Here is a 19509-nt window from a genome sequence, read left to right as displayed (position 1 = left end):
ACAGTGAGTTCACGCGTGGTTCCCTCCAGAGCCACTCAGCAGGCAGAAAATGGGGCTCAGGGTGCAGGCTTGGGGTGCCGGGGACCCTGCCCCCCAGGAAAGCGGGCTGCAGCAGCAGTGAGCAAACTGTTCCCCGGAGGCCAAGGCCCAAACACCAGCTGGGAGCAGCTCCGCCCCTCGCCCTCAGCCCCGGGAGGAAGGCGGACGGGTTCCCTGTCCCACGTGGACCCAGCACAGAGCCCAGGCTGCTCCGAGTGGAGAGGCTCCGTACAGGGGAGGAGAAAGGAGCAGCGGCAAGAAAGGGAATTGAAGAAAATGAGGTTCACAGCAGGCTCAGAGAGTTATCAAAACGTCAGAGGTAAAGAACCCAAGGAGCACGAAGGAGCTGAGGAAGCGATCGCTGTGGAAGTGGCTGTGGCGGGCTCAGCTCTGGGCCCGGGACAGCAGACATGCGGAAGCCAGAGGCCAGCATGGGACCCCACTTCCGCGTGGCAAGGTGTCCCAGAAGAGCCAAGAGAGGTCAGCGAGGAGTGTGAGGACCTACGCCCTGGTGCATTACTTGCACATTGCAGATAAGGTTGAGGTCCAGAGAGGGACAGTTACTGGCCCGGAGTCACATAGCCACCCAGAGACAGAGCCAGGACAAGAACTCTGCCCCAACCCCCAGCCCAGCGCCACATGCCCTACTACTGCCCCTCTGGCCCTCCTGGCAAGCACTTTACACACGTGAACTCATCCAGCCTCACAGCAACCTGTAGGGAGGTATTACATTATTAACATTCCCATTCTACAGAGGCAGAAACTGAGGCGCGGTGCCTTTGAAGGTGGTGCAGGTCACAGTAGCAAAGGCAGGACGTGAACCCGGGCCATCTGCTCCAGCATCTGCCCTTTCAGCCACTGCGCTGTCCTGAGTCGCTGGTAGAAGGTCAGGATACAGAAGGGCAAAGCCACAAAGGGGCTGTAAGTGGCAAAGGGAATTTTTTCAAACCCCAGAGGAGGAGGAATCTTCAAACACGTTCCACAAAGGAGTCTGGGGAAAGAAAACACCACTTCCTATCCCAGAGGGAAAGGCTGCAAATTTGGAGCAAAAGGGCTCAGCATCTGACAACTCCCTCCTGTCGCCCCTGTCAAGCGTAGAGGTGAATGTGGACGGGAGCATGTCCCCGTCCCGGTATGCCAGGGCGAGCGCACCAGAGGCAGGCCCAGAGAGCCAGGAAGGTGGCCGCACTGAAAGAAAAGCAGCAGGCCTGATGGCACCCAAGCCAGGGGACGCACAACGCCAGAGGTGTCAGGCCTTGTGCAGGCCAGAGTGCAGAGGAGCCCGAGCAGCCCCCAGGCGGCCAGGCGAGCAAGGGGTCACCTCGCAGCGGGACAGAGGCTGGCCTGGCAACCACAAGCAGCCACACTCATGCCAAAACCTTGTCAGTCTCCAAGCCCTGGCGAGGAGGCCCAGCTGGCACGTGCTGGGCCTTGTGGCTTGGGGGGGGGGGCGCCATGCCAGGTCCACTAGATCTCCACCCGCGGCAGAGTGACCCAGCAGCAGACAAGGGCAACAGAAGAGCAATGGGTTTCAGGTCAAGAATGGGGGTGACTGGCGTTGTGGCAGGGCCCACCCCTCCCCCTGGGGGAATGGCCAGGGGGCAGAGCACTCTGGGACTCAGGCTGCAGGGTCCCCAGGTCACGACCCCAGAAGGTACCAGTGGAAGAGCACAGAGATCTCCCTCAGAAGCTGCTAAAAGCCACCAACACCCAGATATACCAAGCTAAAGGCAGCGGCAGTGCCCCTTCCTGCCTGTCCCTCTCCCCTGCCTGTCCCTCTCCCCTGCCTGTCCCTCTCCCCTGCCTGTCCCTCTCCCCTGCCTGTCCCTCTCCCCTCGGCTCATGTCAATCATCTGACTGGCTGTGCCACCACGCACAGGGCCCCATCATTCCTGACAAAAACACAAAGTCCTGGAGCACCACCATGTGACCTCTGCTCCTGTGGGCCTCCTGGGAGGTCTGCCTTTCCAGCACTCTCGGAGACACGCGTGAAATAGTGGCTTGCAGCAAACGTCTGAGGGTGTCCTCAGGGTGCCAGGTTCGTGGGGAACACGCCTTGCTCGTATGCAGTGAGGCTGGAGTGAATGGCCACACAGCCATCCACACGGCCCGACCTCGGAGGCAAACTGCCCTCCTGCAGATGCGAGAAGGCAGTCCCAGAAGGACAGCGACATGCCCGGGGCGGCAGGGTGCTCGTCTGTCTACGCAGTCGCCAAACATCTACTGAGGCCCTGCCATGGGCAAGAGGGTGGGGGCAGAGCTGAGCGGGGCCGTCCCTCCCCCGAGTCAGGGCGAGGGACAGAGGGAAGCTTCCGCTGCATGGGAGCCCATGTGACCGAGCTTCCCGGGGGAAGACGCCCCCCACCCTGCCTGCTCCACCAAGGGGGAGGGCCGAGGGGGGAGGCCCCGCAGAGAGAAGGGGCTTAGCGCTGGGCCTTGACGGGTGTGAGGGCCCCACGGGGCCTGAGCGGCGGGGCGCAGCAGGTGGAGATGGCGTGCACCCATGTACTCCCTCAGCCAAGCACGCACAGCCCCAGATGCCAACATTTTTTTAAAATACAGGGTTTGGCCTAAAAGAAACTTTCCTCAGCCCCATAGCCACCAGCACCAGGCCAGGCCCCTCCCTGGGTGCCATCTGCCTCGTCCATCCTGCATCCAACAGCTCACGCTGTTCCCCCGCCCGCACACCTCCTCCCCTCCCCAAGCCCGAGGGGCTGCAGCCAGGAGCCTCGCTGGGTGCCTCATCGCAGCCCTTGATCTGGCTACTCAGGCGAGCTCCACAGAGCACCTACTGCGCGCAGAGCAGGTGCCAGGTCCGGCCGAGTGCTGTCCCGCCCACGCCCCAGAGAGGGCCTGAGAGCAGGGCCCTGACATAAATCCAGGAAGCTGGCCAGCAGGGCCAGCCTCTCGCACTCCCGCCCTGCAGGGCTCAGGCTGCAGGAAGGAGCATGGGGCAGGAGGACTGCAGTGAGGAATGAGGGGAGCAAACCGCGTTCCCCACCAACACCACCACCACCACCACCCCCCACCCCGCCACGTCCCTTTGCCTCCAGGAAAGGATTCCTGTCCTCAGTAGAGGATGGGAACAGCCAGGGGGGCCAGGCAGCCCGACCCAACCTCAGTGCCTAGCTCTGCAGCAGGCTCGCCCTAGAGGCCGGGAGAGGGGCTAAAGCAGTGAGTTGCTGGGCCGGCTTTGTGACATTCGTGAACAGCCGCTGAGCGGCTGCTGGTGCCAGGGCTGCGCCAGCTGCTGGAGATGCAGCAGGGCACAAGACAGGCAAAGTCTCTGCCCTCGTGGGCCATAAGCAAATAAAAACGTTCTGGTCTGGTAATATAAAGGAAAGCAGAGCCGGGTCCCAGGAACGCGGAGCTTCCCGGGAGAGGGGCTGTTCCCAGCAGGGAGGCCAGGGAGGCCTCTCTGAAGAGGGAAGGTCCGCAAAGACACCTGCACGCACGGAAGACGCGGGCCGCGTGGACGGGCGGGGAAAGAGCTTCCCCACAGGCAGGCCAGCCATGAAGCCCCGAGGTGGGCTCGTGCCTGGCGCCTTTGAGGAGCGAGGAGGCTGGTGTGGGGCAGAGAGAGGGAGAGGCGCGGGAGGCGGCGAGGTCAGGAGTGAGGGAGAGGCAGCAGAAAGGGCACTGGGCCCCCGAGTGCCACCCTGAGGGTCTCTGGATCCTGGGGGAGCCCTGGCCAGCGTGCCGCAGCCCCTCCATGGGCGGGCGCCCGTGCCTGGAGAGCTGCACAGCCGGCTGCACGCGCAGCCTCTCCCGGGCGGGCGGGCGGGCGGGCCGCGCGGTGCCGCGGTGCCCGCGGAGGCGTCTGCACGCAGGCCGGGTGCTCCTCGGCCCTGGGAGTGGCAGCTGGAGGTCGGAGCAGCCACAGCTCGACTCGCCCGCGCCTCCGGAATACCAATGGGGACGCGACGATGGCCGGCCAGGAGGAGAGGCTCCGGAACCTCCTGCCTGCGTGGGGTGTGACGTCCTCCCAGGAGCGGCCTGAGCCCCGACACTCCTTCCCGCCACGCCCAGAGAGGCCCTCTTGTTCCCACCCTCGGGGCCCAGGCCTGGATGCGCCCAGGCCTGCTGGACACACCTGGGGTGACCCCATGGAGGGACCCTCCTGCCACATGCACTAGAGGAGGCGCCGCTCAGTGGCTGGGGCTACCCTCTGCGGGAGTCAAATCCTGCCCCTGCTCCTTTCTAGCTGTGTGGCCTCAGGAGAGCTACTTAACCTCTCTGAGCCTCAGTCTGGCCATGTGTACAGTGGAGCTGTCATGAGAGCGAAATGAGGTCATGGGTATTGACCCGGGCCACAGGAGGGCTCCACCACTGCTACCTGCTAATATCACCCACTCTCCAGCTGCTCACGCAGGAGCCCTGGGCTCTGACGCTCGACACTTTCATGTGACCTTAGCCAAGCCCCTAACATCCCGAGCTTTGGTTTTCCTCATCTGCGAGATGGGGGCACTAGTGCAGGTAAACTGAGGCTCACAATAGCGCCCCACAGGTATTGAAAGGCTAAGGGGATATAAAAGGTTATGCTCCAGATCCCAAACCCTAGGAGTGCCAGGATGGGGGCAAGAGGCGCCAGGGGGCACTGCCACATCTACACCCACATTTGTGCCGCCCCCTCGCCGCCGCCTGTCTCTCCCCATCCTCAGGAGACTCCCTCGCGTGATCTCCAGAGCCCAGGCCAGACCTGCTCTGCATGCCTAATCCTGGCCTGCTCCTGCCGCTCAGGAGACGGAAGGGCAGCCTCCTTGCCTTCCCTGGGGCAGCTGCAGCCCTGGCGCTGCCGAAGACCCACATGCGCACACGCACGCACATGTGCACACACATGTGTCCTGCCCTGACCACCTCGAACTCACCTGCTGCCCTCTCACCACCATACCAGCTGTCCTGGAAGAACCAGGCTGGCCTGGACTCCTGTGGTTTTGTCCCTAGCCCTGTCCCTGGACATGCCTGCAGCCTGCTTAGGGTCTTCCAGTGCTCCCTGGGACTCCCCAGGACTGGCCGGGGACCAGAGAGGGCTGGGACGCCGAGTAGCAACCCTCCAATGTGCACTCCTGAGCGCCCACCTCCATGTGCTAGGAGCACATTTCACTCTGACAACATCCAATTTTATCTCGTTTCACAGATGAGAAAACTGAGCCCAGAATGGCTGCATGACTTTCCCAGACCAGGTAGCCAGGAAGTGGCCAAGCTAGAGCCCATGTCAGGCTAAGCCTGACCTCTCAGCCACACACTGCTGCTTCTGCAACGCAAGCTGGAAGAGACGGAGTGTGCGGGCTAGAGCACCTGGGCTGACAGCCCTGGCTCCAAATCCTGCTCCGACACCTCACTGTGTCACCCTGGGCAAGCCACCCTGCTTTTCTGAGTCTCAGTTCTCCTATCTGCAAAATGGGACAAAAACACCTGGCCCACAGAGCTGTCACCATGATCCATGATAGCCACGGGGGTGTCTGACACTGGCAGGGCTCAGCCCAGGCCGCAGGACTGCCCCAGGCATGAGTGGGGGGGGGTAGGAAACGCCGATGGCCCGGTGGGCGATGGACCATCTCAAGTACATGCGGGGGCTCCCCGCCCACAGGACACAGCTAGGTCGCCATCCCAGCTCCTCCACGTTCTGGCTGTGTGGCCTTGGGAAAGTGACCTACCCTCTCTGGCCTCTGTTTCCTTATTTATAAAATGGGCAAAATTATGCTCCTCTGAAGGACCCGAGCCCAGCACACAGTGGGCACTCAGGACTCGCTCCCCACAGCTCGGAGGTGCACGCCCAGCCCGGCGAGTGTGGCCTCCCCGCCACCCCTCCCTGGCGCTCCTCTGAGCAACTCACAGATGATTTATACTTCAGAGGACGAATCAATACGATATACGGCCAAAGACATCTTTAATCTTTCGCAGGGATTATGCTACAAGGTACAGGGGCCTCTTTCCACCGGCTGCTCAATTCCGATTTCAATTTGGCCATCTGGAGTGCGGCTCGCTCCCTCCTTCTCTTTCCACCCTAAAGACACTCCTCCAAATCAAATCTCATTCAGCGGGACACCTAGCAGCCAGGCCCCGGGCGGGCTCAGCCAGGCCCCGGGGGCTATTGCACCCGGCCTGGGTGGCAGCGGGAGGGTCTGGGGACAAGGGCGGCCCGGCCGAGTGGGAAGCCAGGCTGTGGGCCACGTGGGGTGGCATGGGGGGTGGCAGGCACCGACAGACGCCTGCAAGCACAGGACTGCCAGAGCTGCAGGCCCTGGCATAGCGGCGCGTTCTCTTATTTTTCTAGACTCGGAGGTCCTTTTAAAAAATCTTAAGTAGATTTTATTCTTTCTAACGACCCAACACCCAATCAGCAGTTTATAGAAATGTCATGGCCGGGCGCGGTGGCTCACGCCTGTAATCCTAGCTCTCTGGGAGGCCAAGGCGGGCGGATCGTTGGAGTTCAGAAGTTCGAAACCAACCTGAGCAAGAGCGAGACCCCTGTCTCTACTATAAATAGAAAGAAATTAATTGGCCAACTAATATATATACAAAAAAATTAGCCCGGCATGGTGGCGCATGCCTGTAGTCCCAGCTACTTGGGAGGCTGAGGCAGGAGGATCGCTTGAGCCCAGGAGTTTGAGGTTGCTGTGAGCTAGGCTGATGCCACGGCACTCACTCTAGCCTGGGCAACAAAGCGAGACTCTGTTTCAAAAAAAAAAAAATGTCAAACAATGGTCTTACCTTCAGCCAAGACACAATGCCCTGACCTTATCCCATGCCTCTCCTGTCCCTCCAGGCTTTGCGTGTGTCCTATGATACCAGCACTTCCACAGGGGGTGGCCCGCATGGGTCTCAGCAAGGGGGCAGAAGGTAGAGTGGGCAAGAACACAAAAACAGTTGCCACCTCCAGCCCCGCGGGCCTGCCTGGGCTCGAATCCCTTCTCCACCTCTAACTTGCCGTGTGACCTGGTGCCCGAGCTGCTTCTGCAGAGCGGGCCGAGCAGCGCCTGCCGCAGAGGGCAGGACAGCCGGCGCGAGTGGGGTGGCTCCTGGGTCCCGAGGGCAGGGACCTCGCACAGTGGAGCTCTAAGACTCTGGGCCCTCGGTCCCTCCCCCATCCTGTACCTTCATCCCCACATCCTGCAGAGCCCATACCTTAAACAGAAAGGCAGCACGCTTATTTGCTTATTTGGGGAAGGGCTGAAGCCATAGTAGAGGAGAGGACAAGAACCGGGAGAACAGGGAGGGGCGCAGCCCGGAGGGAGATGCCTGCATCTCGAAAAAGGAAGAAAGGACGCAGGGCAGCCAGAGGGCAGGGCTGTGGCTCCCCAGGGTGCCGTTGCCAGCCCACCTGGAGACGGCCTGGAGGCGGGAGTGGGGTCCTGTTCGCCCTGCTTCCCCCTCTGGCCTGGCTGCTGGGGCGGGAGTGGCCCGGAGCCATCAGCCAGCGCTGCCCCACTTCCCGCCACGCCACCCCCTCTGCGGGGTTGCAGGCACCCAAGCAGCTTCAGCTGTACAATTAAAGGGGCTTATCCGAGATTTATAGCAGGATTATGCCCGCAGGGTGTTACCAACGCCAGCCTCTGGACACTGTGCCGTCCTTAGGAAAAGCAATTAGAGCCCTGGGGCCACGAGGGTATAAATATACAGGCGCCGTCACCCAAGGTCGCGGGCACCCCGTGAGCTGCTTAGAGACAGGGCCCTGGGAGAGCCCAGGCGGGGCAGAGGGGCCCTGTCTGCAGGGAGGTGGGAGACGAGGGCCTCCCTGCTTCCCCCCAGACAGGGGACCAGAGACAGGGGCCCAAGAAGCCACACAGCCCTCCACGAGCTGTCCCCCCTCAGCTGCGCCTGACCCAGGAGGAATCCCCAGCCCAGGGCCTGCCTGCTGCCCCCCGAGGCCCACAGCCACCGCCACGCAGGCTGCCCACCCTGCACCACCGCCCTTGCTACCTCCGGCCGCTGTCGCTGGCAATGCCTGAAGCTTTGCCACCGAGTGTCTGAGGACAGCGACCTAAGGCGATGCGCAGGTTAATGGGGACAAGCAGCATCAAGGAACGTGGGGGAGACCTGAGAAGGGCGAATCCACTGCCAGAGCCCCAGACCCCCACGGGGACAGCTCCTGCAGAGCCCACACCAGGCAGGCCACCCTAATGGGAGACGTGCGCCGCCAGCCCTTACCCCCACAGACAGCTCCGTTTTGGGGACTCCAAATTCCCCACTCCCCCAGCACCCTCGCTCCGAGAGCCTGCCTGGCTGGCCACCTCCTCCCGTGTCCCTGACTCCTCCTCAGACAGAGCCCCTCCGTCACACCTTCTCTCCCTCTGTGCGGGGGAGCCGGCCCAGGCAGGCCGGCGGCAGTCCCTCATTGACACGGCCCCGCCCCGAGCACAGGGGTCTCCAGCGCCCAGTGTGGCCGCGGGCCAAACCCACTGCGCAAAGAAGGGGCTGAGGCCCACGTGGGGACGGCCGGACGGCTTGGTCCCTGTGCTGCCACCCCATCCCGTGCCCAGCCTGGCCCTGCAGCCAGGCGGCTGGCGACTCACCGTCCTCGCGGGACTTCTGGATGAAGGCCTCCACGCCGCTCTCGCCGTAGCTGCCCTCCGAGGCCAGCGTGGACACGTAGTTCCACTTGAGGGCACGGACGATGTCCACCATGGCCTGGGCCTGGTACGTGTCCGAGGGCACCACGCGGGAGAAGAAGTCGTAGCGGCTGTTGTCGCTCAGGTCGGGGGCTGTGGAGGCGTAGCTGATCTGGGGGATCTGGGGGCGAGAGGGGCTGTGAGCGCGGCTGCCACCCTGCCCGCCAGCACCACAGCCCACACCCAGCCCCCGTCCACACAGCCCCCCGCCCCTCCGCGTGGGCGCTGCCTCTTCTCGCCCTGCAGCAGACCCCGTGGCGTGCACAGGACAGGTCCTAGCCGCACTCAACAGACGAGGAAACTGAGGCCCACAGCGGGTGGGCGAGTGGTTGGCCAGCCCTGCTTCTGGCTCCAGCCAGTGTCCCCGTGCCACCAGCCTCCCACTCAGCTCTCCCCGTCCTGGCCATCCCCGCAGGGTGAGGCTGGCATCAGGTGGAGAAGGGACTGGCGTGGAAGCATCAAGCCTCCTCCTCCAGGAAGTCTCCCAGCTAGTCCTGCACCCGGTGGTCTCCAAGGACACCCCAATCCCCCACAAACATGTAAACACATGTACACACACATATACACATACACACATACACACATGAATACACACACACACACCAGGAGCCTCTGGGTGCCTCGGTTTACATAAAGAGCTACAAGATCCCAGTCCAAAGAAAATCCCCAGGCAGATGAGATGGTTCAGCCTGGGGTTAGGGGTGGGACTCAGGTGTCAAGAAGGGCCCTGAGGGGTCATTTAGTCCTTCCCCCCCTGCCCCCTGCAGCTCTTCCTGCCACCACCCCTCAGACCCTGTCCCCACAGCTCCCTACTGTCTCAGGCTTCAGGCTCCTTCCTCCTGCTCAACTCGAAGGAGACAGAGCCGGGTTCCAGCTCCCCGCCCCCACGCTACCCTGAGGATGGACGCCCAGGAGGCAAGGAGCAGGGGTCCAGCAAGTCCCTTCTCTCCATGGCCGGGGACACTGGCTCCAGAGAGGGACAGGCTGCCGGCCCCACGGGCTCTCAGCAGCAGAGCTGACCCAGCCCCCTGCCCACCCAGCTTGCCAAGTGTAGAGCGCCTTGCCACGCCCCGCCAGGCAGAGGTGAGGCGCGGGCGGGGCCTTTGAGGTCGCTCTGCTCCTGTAGCTACACCAGCCATGCCCAGGAAGGAGGGCGGTGTGGCCCCTCCTCCCGTCCCTCCCCATCTCCAGGGCGCCACCCGCTTCCCAGGTTGGCCAGCAGCCTGTGCACTCTCACCCTTCCTGTGGACCCCTGCCCTGCCCAGGGGCCCGGGGTGCATATTGATCTGGCTAATCTAAGAGTTTGTCCCTCTAAGGAATCATTAAGATACAGTCCTGGCCAGGACGCCAGGCCCTGTGGCAACTGACGGCAGGGAATGCCCGGGACAGGAAGGTTGGGGTGCCCCTGGTAAGGAACGCACGGTTCCGTGCGGCTCTGGGGGTCTCCGAGCTGTGCGGGGTAAGAACAGCCACAAGGAAGCGGGTGTGGACGGAGGGGCCTGTGGGGGGGGGGCGCTCACGCTGTGGGGGTGAACTGCGGGCTTGTCTGGGGTGGGAACCAGGCGGCTGGGCGCGGGCAGGGGGAGCAGCGGCTCTGCCCTCCATGTGCCAGCCGTCCGGGAAGCAAACCACACTCGAATGCACAGGAGTGTGTCCCCTCCTGCTCTGCCTGCAGCGTCCAAAAACAAGCCGGTCCACACTTAGCATGAAAATAGCCCCCTCCGAAATGTGCACCGATGGGGCATTTCAGGATTCATTTTAAAATCGTTGTTACTCTTGAGGTCTGAGAATGGTGTTAGCTGCGGTGGGTTGGTTTGCTTTTGAGGGACCTTATGTTTCAGAGCAGGTCTCTCAGCCCGGCACTATAAAACTTTGGGGACAGGTGAATTCCGCGACTCGGGGGCTGCCCCCTGCGTCGGAAGACCTTTACGGCGTCGCTGGCCTTTACCTCTGAATGCCAGCCGCACGCTCCCTGCCCCGTCTCCAGATACTGCCAAGTGTCCCCGGGGTGGGAGGCAAAACTGTCCCCAGGTGAGACATGCGGGGAAAACTGAGGCACGAAGACATACGATAGCTTCTGGGACCTGCTTCAAAGGTTCGGGGCGGGACGGGAGACGTGAGGAAGAGGAGGAAACATAATTGGCCAGCAGGCGACAAGTGTTGAGTGGAGGGGGCTTGTTGCCCTATTTGTTATATTTTTGTATATGTCTGAAACGCTCATTTTTTAAAAAAGATTTTTTAAATAAAACAAAATAAATGCCAGCCCCTGGGTCGACCCTCTGGAGAGAAGCGGCCTGGACTTGGAGCTGGCCCAGGCGCAGGTGGAGGGGCTGCCAGGACAGGGCACGCGGGGGCACGGCCTGCGCACCCGGTCCATGATTTGGTGCCCGCCTCTCTGCCCAGCCTCCGCCAGGAGAGACTGTCACACACCCGCCTCCACTCTCCTCCTCCCGCCTGCCTCCACTCTCCTCCTCCCGCCTGCCTCCACTCTCCTCCCGCCTGCCTCCACTCTCCTCCTCCCGCCTGCCTCCACTCTCCTCCCGCCTGCCTCCACTCTCCTCCCGCCTGCCTCCACTCTCCTCCTCCCGCCTGCCTCCACTCTCCTCCCGCCTGCCTCCACTCTCCTCCTCCCGCCTGCCTCCACTCTCCTCCTCCCGCCTGCCTCCACTCTCCTCCTCCCACCTGCCTCCACTCTCCTCCTCCCGCCTGCCTCCACTCTCCTCCTCCCGCCTGCCTCCACTCTCCTCCCGCCTGCCTCCACTCTCCTCCTCCCGCCTGCCTCCACTCTCCTCCCGCCTGCCTCCACTCTCCTCCTCCCACCTGCCTCCACTCTCCTCCTCCCGCCTGCCTCCACTCTCCTCCTCCCACTAGCTTCTGATGCTTCCTGCCAGCCAGGCCCTGGGGTCGTGGCACAGGGGAGGAGGCCCTCGGGTTTCTGGGCTTGACACAGGCCTCAGGGCTGGCAGCAGATGGGGATGGAGCCCCCAGAATAAGCTAGCTCCTTCTCACTCACCCCTCACCCCTCCTCCCTCCTCCCAGGCCACCTCCCACCTCCCTTCCCTCCAGCGCTCAGTGCGGCTGGTGGGCAGCAGACGGACACTCGGGTGTCCAGGCATCCCCAGCGAGCAGCTTTCAGGCCCAGGCCGGCGGGGCAGTGCCCCAAAGGATGCAAGCACAGGCCTTGCAGGGTATGTGTGCCTGCCTGTGGGGGAGTGGGGGAGTGGGGGGGACCGGGCCGGGCTTTCAGAAGCCCCTGCCCTGCCCACGACAATCCCTGAGATGCTGAGGTGGGGGTGGAGGATGACAGACCCCTGACAGGGGCCAGGGCTTGAGCCAACCTCCTCCTAAGGCCCTGCCTCCCAGCCCCCACCCACCCTCCCCGCCTCCCTCCTCTCCCTCCTCAGCCCCCACCCACCCTCCCCGCCTCCCTCCTCTCCCTCCTCGGCCCCCACCCACCCTCCCCTCCTCCCTCCTCAGCCCCAGGCCCTCCCCACCTCCCTCCCCGCCTCCCTCCTCAGCCCCAGGCCCTCCCGCACTTCCCAGGGAGATTTCAAGCAGAGACTGGGGAGCTAAACCACTTTAGCTCGAATCCCAGCTCTGCCACCCACCAGCTGGGATAACTTGAGAAAGTTACTTCACCTCCCCAGGCCTCAGTTTCTCCAGCTACAAAACGGGAGTAATTACAATAACTGTGTCTTAAGGGTGTGGGGGTTGCACGAGGGAATTCATGCCAGGCCCTCAGAGTGGCGCCCAGCAGGGCGCTGTCCACCCGAAAGGCGAAAGGCGAGCCCTGTCGCTGAAGGCAGCTCTCCTCTCCCGCTCTGCCGCCCACTGCCCTCCCGAGCTCTCCCCAGAGTCACAGCCTCGTCATTGTCATGGGGACGCATGGGAATGCTAACAGGCTCTCCAGGGCTCTCCTGCCCCGTCCCAGAAGGAGGGGCCAGGGACCCCATGGGGACGCCACTGCAGGGCAGGAGGCCATGTCTGCATCTTAGCAGTGACCGTGACAACCGGGCCCGAGGGGCTCTGACATCTCTTCGCTGTCACTGTCCCCACAGCCGCCTGGAGCCGGAGGGTGCTCGCTCCATTTACACTCGAGGGAGGCAGCAGTCTCTCCTCCCCTCCCTCCCCTGCCCCACACCCCAGCGCCTCCTGTGTGCTGAGCACTGTGCTGGGGAGACCACGCCTTGTGTCACATCCCTGTGGGGCAAGAGCCAGCAAGAAGCCAGGTTCCAGCAGACCCAGCCCAACCACAGGCGCCCTGCTCTAGGCCTCTGCCTGTCTTCTGCCCCCAGAGCCCACGACCTCATTGCTTCACACCACAACCCCTCTATTCATCAGGGCCCAGCTCAAATGTCGCCTCCTCCAGGCAGCCCTCCCTGAGCCTGCATCCTCCAGTCTGCTCAGCCTCCCCCGGCACGGAGCGGGGCTGCTCCAGGGGCTCCGGCACACCTCCCGGCGCTTCCGCTCTCTGTCTGCTTGCCCATTCGACGCCCTCCCACGCCCCTCGCCCTGCGTGCTGGGCAGGTGTGGAGGGGAACTGGACTCGGCCGCCCAAACACCAGTCAAGACCCGCCGCCCGCCGCGGCGCCTGCAGAGAAGGCAGGAATCGTGCGAAAGTGCTGGGCTGGCTGGGCGCCCTGAGGAGGGCGGTGGCACACGGCAGCTGGCGCCAGGAGGCCTCAGCTTGCGTCGGCAGTGAGGGACCGGGGGAGGGCGTGAACAGCCCGCCCGGCTTCTGGGGCGACAAAAGGCCCGTGCCACGCGGGGCAAGACGAAGCGCTTCCGCGGGAGCAACAGCCAAGATGGATTCCAGCACATCGCGTGTGAGCGCCCGGCCGAGCGCAGGGCGCGGCGTTCATTCAGCGACTCCCGCACACGGCGCCAAGCACCGCAGCCTGCCAGGTGCAGCCCCCGCGTGGGGACAGAGCACGGACGCTGCCCTCCAGGGGCTCCGGCGTGGACGGGCAGGAGCCGTGACGCTGCGGTGCGGAGCCTGTTAGAGGGGACGAGGAGCGGGGGAAGACGGGCAGAAGCAGGGCGGGCTGCAGAGGAGCTGCGGAGACCTCTGTTCCCGGGGACATTTGTGGCAAGGCCCAGGAGGGAGGGGTGTTTGAGGGAGGGTGTTTGAGGAAACAGCCAGTGCAGAGGCCACACATGTGTGTGTGTGTGCACGCGTGTCTGCAAACACGTGCACTTAGAGCCTGGACACGCCCCTGGGCCGCCCCAGGCCTGGCCAGCAGCCCCACACGCCGGGCACAGGCACAGCAGCCCTGGGTGACACGCAGGCGGTCGGTCCCAGACTGCCCACAGCTCTGGGTCACCAGCTCCCAGGCCAGAGGATCTGACGACACACCCCCAGCGCAGTGGTGGTCCTGCGCCACCCAGAGGAGGGATGGGTGGGGGTGGGGCACCTGCCCTCTGGGACCTGGCCCAGGGCACGGTCCTCAGGGTCTCTGAAGGTGTTTGGGACTGTTCAGAGCTGCCGGCTGTGAAATCCCCACCCTGACCCCACGAGCCCTGGCATGCCCCAAGCCAAGTGACCAGACATCCAGGGCCATCTCCACGGATACCCCAGGGGCTACCTGGCACACACCACAATCCTGTCCCTATAAGCTTTACTATCCTGGCTCCTGGCCCACATCTGACAGGATCAGTAGCTTACTACCCACCCCCACCTGCCTCTGTCTAGACTGCAGCCCCTCCAGGGCAGGGGTCAGGCCACCTCCCTTTCCTCATCTGCCCTAACGCTTGGTCCAACACATACGTTTCCAGCACACTGTGGACCAGCCTGCCAGGGCTGTGACCCAGCTTTGCCCTCCAACTGTGCAGCCATTAGGCAATCAAGCGAACTCTCTGGGCCTCAGTTTCCCCCCCCCTATAAAGTAATCACAATAAAAACAAAGAGGACTACATTGGTGATACACAAATAGTACTTAAAACAGTGCCTGACACATGGGGTCCCTGGGCCAATGCAAGATATTCTTATTAGAGAAAAAGGCAGGGCTGGGACCACTGTGTCCATTTTGCAGATAAGGAAACTGAAGCTCAGAGAGAGGATAGTGCCTCTGAGTACCATAGCTGGGAGCTACCAGGAACCAGGTGCTGACGGAGCTGCCCTCCCTTAGTCCCCACCTCCCGGCATGTGCTCCAGGCCGCCCCACCCATGGGCTGGGCCAGGCAGCCACAGACTGGGGCTGGGATCCTGCAGCCACCTGTAGCCACCAGCCCAGCCAGGCCAGGACCAGGGCAGACCTGGAGATCCCTCCCACCTGGCACAGCCCCTCACTCAAGAGCAGGGGACCCAGGCCCAGGCTTGGGTGCCCACTGCTCGCCCCTCTGACCCCAGCTGCTGCAGGCCCTCGCCGCCCGGCTCTCCATCAGCTGTGTGCTTCAGATAAAGGCAGCGATGCTCCAGGCACGTGAGAGCCATGGGGCAGGAGCGCGCGGCTCGGAGAAAGCCAAGGGAAGGGCAAGAGCCGGCTGCCAAAGGCCCTGCCTGCACCGGCCCCCACCTGACACGCCTCACCCACTTGAGCCCTGCACCCTGCCCCAAAGGGCCTCTTCTGCGGCCAGGAGTGCCTGCGCACCTGCTCTGCCCAGGTGCTGAGGACACGGGTTAGCGCCCTCCAGGGAACTAGCATGGCGGGAGCCAGACTCCTGGCGTGGCGATGAGAAGGCAGAGTCCATCCTGGTCAAGGGGCAGAGGGAGGACAGTCACGGGGTGACTAAGGGGAAGGAGCTGGGGCACAGGGCCCAAAATGGTCCCTGGCCCATGGGGGAGAGTTGGGAGGGCAAGCCTGGGCAGCCCGGTAGGAGCACGGCACAGGCCAGACAGCGGCTGGTGGTGCCTGGACCAGGCAGGGGAGTCGGGGTAAGGGGGGCGGATCAGAGGGCACTTAGGGGAGCCCCTAGCATCAGGCACCAATTGTGTGTCGGAGAGACAAGACAATCTCGTCTGGCCTTGGCCACAAGGACAATGGAGACGGGGGCTGAGATGGGGGCCCAGCAGAAGAGCAAGGCAGGGCAGGGGATGAGTGGGCTCCCAGGGTGAGTCTGAGGTGGCCGGGGCAGCCCGCAAGGTGACCTGGAGGCAGAGGGAGCCGCAGGTCTGGGGCGAGTGGAGCAAAGGACAGTGGAGGCGGGAGGCCATTGTGCTCGGGAGCTGGCACAGCCAAGGCCGTGGCACGGTGACACTGCCCAGGGAGACTGAACAGGGCAGAAAGGAGGTCAAGGACCAGGCCGTGGAGAACACTCAGGGCTCAGATTTAGAGTGTGGAGGGAGGAGCAGCAGGGAGGAGCCCATGGAAGAGACCACGAGGGAGAGGCAGGGGTGCGGAGGAAAGGGGGATGCGGGAGTAAAACGGGGTGCGGGGCGGAAAGGGGTCCTGGGCGTGAAGCGCCTGGAGGCTGGCGCGGGAGGGCAGGGGTAGAGGAGAGTCGGGCTGCGGGGCACCAAGGAGAGGATGGGAGGAGGGCGGCACAGTCGGGCTTAAAGGGGACGGGTGGTGCAGAGGGAGACGCAGCGCCGGGGTGGAGGCGCTGGGAAGGGCAGCAACAGAGAGTGGGGACACAGTGGGGGAAGCAGGGAGACCCCATAAGGCAGCAGGGTGGGTCTAGAACACAGCGAGGGCACCGATGGCCCCCGGCCCTCAGCCGTGACGGGCCCATCATTGCCATGACTTCTGCCAAGAGCAGAAGGCAAGAGTGGCCCAAACAGCTTGGGACAGCCCCAGGGAGGCCCCCACACCCCACCCTCCACAGCACCCCCTTCCCGCACCACAGGGGAGGCCGGGGCAGGGTGGGGCGCCTGGGCAGGGGCTGTGCCAGCACAGCTGGGTGGTCTTCGGGAGGACTGGGACAGGCCCCAGTGGGAGACCGGCTGCTCCCACCCCAGGGCCTCCTGTGGGCCGTACGCTGGGCCCTGCCCTTCCACAGCCACCCACACGCAGAACCTGATGGTGGTGCCCCAGCCTCCAGTTCCCAGGCCGCCTGCACCCCCTGTGGGGCAGGACCCTGGGGCAGCAGCGGAGACAGCCGCTCACTGCGCTGTTCGCTCGGCCCCCACCGCTCCTCCGGGCTGGCGCAGCACCGGGCAAGGTGGCCCATCTGTCTCCAACACAAAGGACCAGGCAGGGGTAGGGGCCAGGGACCCTGGAGGACCGTATGAAATGGCTCTGCTTTGAGCAATAGCTAATTTCTAAACATAATTATTAATTTCATGCTTATCATATGCAAACCTGTCTCCCAGACGAGATGAAATTGATTTAATTAGAAATTCCATCATCAAGCCTTTTGGATCCGAGCTTTTAATTAGGATCACCAACCCCACCTGAGGCTGCCCGAGAGTGGGCAACGCCCCTGACTTCCCTCCCTGTGGCCACAGGCACAGCCAGGGTGTGTGGGCACCTCCACAGACCCCAGCCCCACTGGCCAGGATCCTCACCTGTCCCCTGCCCACACAGCAAGGCCCTGAAGTCACAAGCAGCCTCTTTTTTCTCTTGGAACCAGAATGGGGAAATAGCTCGGAAGTTTGCATTGTCATGCAGCCGGAGGGACCGCGGAGCATTTAAGGTACGCAGGGGACAGGAGTGACAGGGGACAGGCCTCCCTCTCCCTGCAAAACACACACACCAGCCTGCCTCTGGGAGCCCCTGCCAGGTGCTAATAAACTGCCCTTTACAGCTCAGCTCAGGGCAGTCTGTCAAAATTATCGACAACACTTGACATTTTCACCAAGCATTTTCACGCTTATTACCTCTGACCTCATCTCCAACTCTCATCCTGGCCGCACTGTGTCCACTCCCGCCACACCAGCCTCCTTGCTGGACCTTGAGGACACCAGGCACGGTCAGCCCCGGGGCCTTTGCACCTGCTGCTCTGCCGCCTGGATGCTCTTCTCCCGAAAATGCATGTGGCTGGCTCCCTCTCGCCCTTCCCTGCATGACTTTACGCAAACGCTCCCTTCTCAGGGAGGCCTTCCCTGACCACGACCACCCTATTTAATACCAATCGCACGTCCCTCCCCTGCAGCCCGTCTCCACCCCCGACTGGAACTTCACCACAATGATCCCCTTCTAACACACTGCATCTACTTTCTTATTCCATTTGTTGCCCGCTGCCCTCTAAATGCTAGCTCAGGGACTCGTGTCATGCCACACTTGTCCCCACATGCCGGGCACAGCACTCGGCACAGACAGGTGCTCTGTGGGCTAGGGGACACCCGCACCGCACCCAGTGGGCGAGACAAGCCCCCAGTGCTGCGAGGGCGTTGGACAGGTGAGGAAACCGAGGCTCAGAGCCTCAGGCCTCACCAAGGCCACAGAGCAGGTCACAGCCCAGTTCTGATGCTCACGTGGTCTGACACTTGGACTGGGCAAGCCCAGGCGTCCCTCTGTGGTAGGTGGGCCACCTCATGGCAGTGGCCGGCACGTGGGACATGCTCTGAGATCTCATTCCTCCTCCCGGGTCTAGCAGGACCCTCCCTCCGGCATCCCCCACCTCCTGGGGCCTGCTGCGCCCTGACCCCTGATCTGACACTGACAGCCCAGAAGGCTGTCGTTGGGGAGCTGTCCCATGCCACCTCTGTCCCCATGCCCCGGGGCCCACCCAGCCTCTTATCAGGGGAAAAGCGGACACTTGGATGAATTTCCAGGTCTGTTCTGAATTATGTTTTCCGGGAGAGAACCAGACAGACGCAGGCAACAGGCCTTTAAACAAATATTTCCCCAGAAAGCGCTTTATTCAGTCCCTTGTCTCACCCTTTTAAACATTATATGTTTTCGTAGGAGCCCAGGAAAAAAGGGGGGCCGAGAAGGCAGGCGGCTGGAGAAGAATGGAGGTGCGTGGAGCACGGGCGCTGACAGCCGGCGGCAGATAAGAGCGGGAGGCGCGGGGAGCGGCCGGGCCAGAGCAAACGAGAGCCTCAGAGCAGCACTCGTCCTATTGCATAAGCCCAGTGCAGATCAATACACTGCACTCACTGGTGCCGGTTTTACATGCTGACTCCAGACCTTGTCAAGATTGATACATGTAGGGGGAGGCCGGGGGAACCCCAGGGCCTGGGCGGGAGGGGCCGGGGCCAAGGCAGAGCCCCACGGGCCACAGCCCCTGCCTCCGTGCACCCAGGAGGGCTCCAAGTCCAAGCTGCCAGACGCAAGCAGCCGCCTCACTGCGTGACCTCGGGCAAGTCACCTCCTCTGCGAGCCTCAGTGTCCTCACCTGTCAAGAGGGCACCGTGGTAAGAACGTGGGTGTTGTCCAGCTCGCTCTGAGAGCCACTCGGGAGAGCAGTGATAAAGAAGCTTGGAGACGGGGAAGACACAGCCAGGATGCTGGCACCGTCGCTGCGCCACTCACACGGAGGGCCAGGCGTGGCGCCGGCTGCTGGTTCATCCTCAGCACAGCCCCAAGGGGAGCGGGGCCTGGATTTGCAGATGAGAAGCTGCCTCCCAGAGAGCTGACGGACTTGCCCGGGCTCACCCGGCACCGGGCCAGGAGGCACGCCCAGCCCGTCCGATGTCAACGCTGGGCTTTCTCTGTGCCACAGCGCTGCCCCTGACCAGGGAGAGGGGGCTGGGCGGTGCTGGGCACTAGGCAGTGTCCAGATGTCCAAGGGCAGGGAGAGCTGGGGACCAGCCCGGGGCGGCTGCAGTGCCCAAGGGGGCCAAGCCAAGGCGGGGCAGGGCAGCAAGTGCAGGCTGACCTGCGGCTGGGGACGGGCTGGGCCAGGGCCAGGAACCCTGGCGAGTCGGGTGGGAGGTGGCAGCAGGCAAGCGTCTGCTCAGAGGTCAGTGGTGAGCACAACAGGACTAGCAGCTGTTGTTTAATGAGTACCTACTCTACGCCAAGCACTGCAC

The 19509-nt window shown here is 63.2% G+C and overlaps 1 protein-coding gene across 3 annotated transcripts in view; it reads right to left on the bottom strand.

Annotated features, from left to right (window-relative positions):
• GRM4 (glutamate metabotropic receptor 4) overlaps nt 1-19509 on the bottom strand; it is a 122700-nt gene that overhangs the window by 63907 nt on the left and 39284 nt on the right. For 2 of the 3 annotated variants that reach the window (XM_076003424.1, XM_020286983.2), the window contains exon 3: nt 8556-8772. In XM_076003424.1, coding sequence (XP_075859539.1) covers nt 8556-8772 — 217 coding nt within the window. Of the gene's footprint in view, nt 1-8555; nt 8773-17097; nt 17288-19509 lie in introns of those variants that run through there. The other variant, XM_076003425.1, reaches the window with a different exon arrangement.

Source organism: Microcebus murinus, chromosome 5, assembly GCF_040939455.1.
Source record: "Microcebus murinus isolate Inina chromosome 5, M.murinus_Inina_mat1.0, whole genome shotgun sequence".
NCBI lineage: Eukaryota > Metazoa > Chordata > Mammalia > Primates > Cheirogaleidae > Microcebus > Microcebus murinus.
This window is presented reverse-complemented; position numbering and strand designations above follow the sequence as displayed.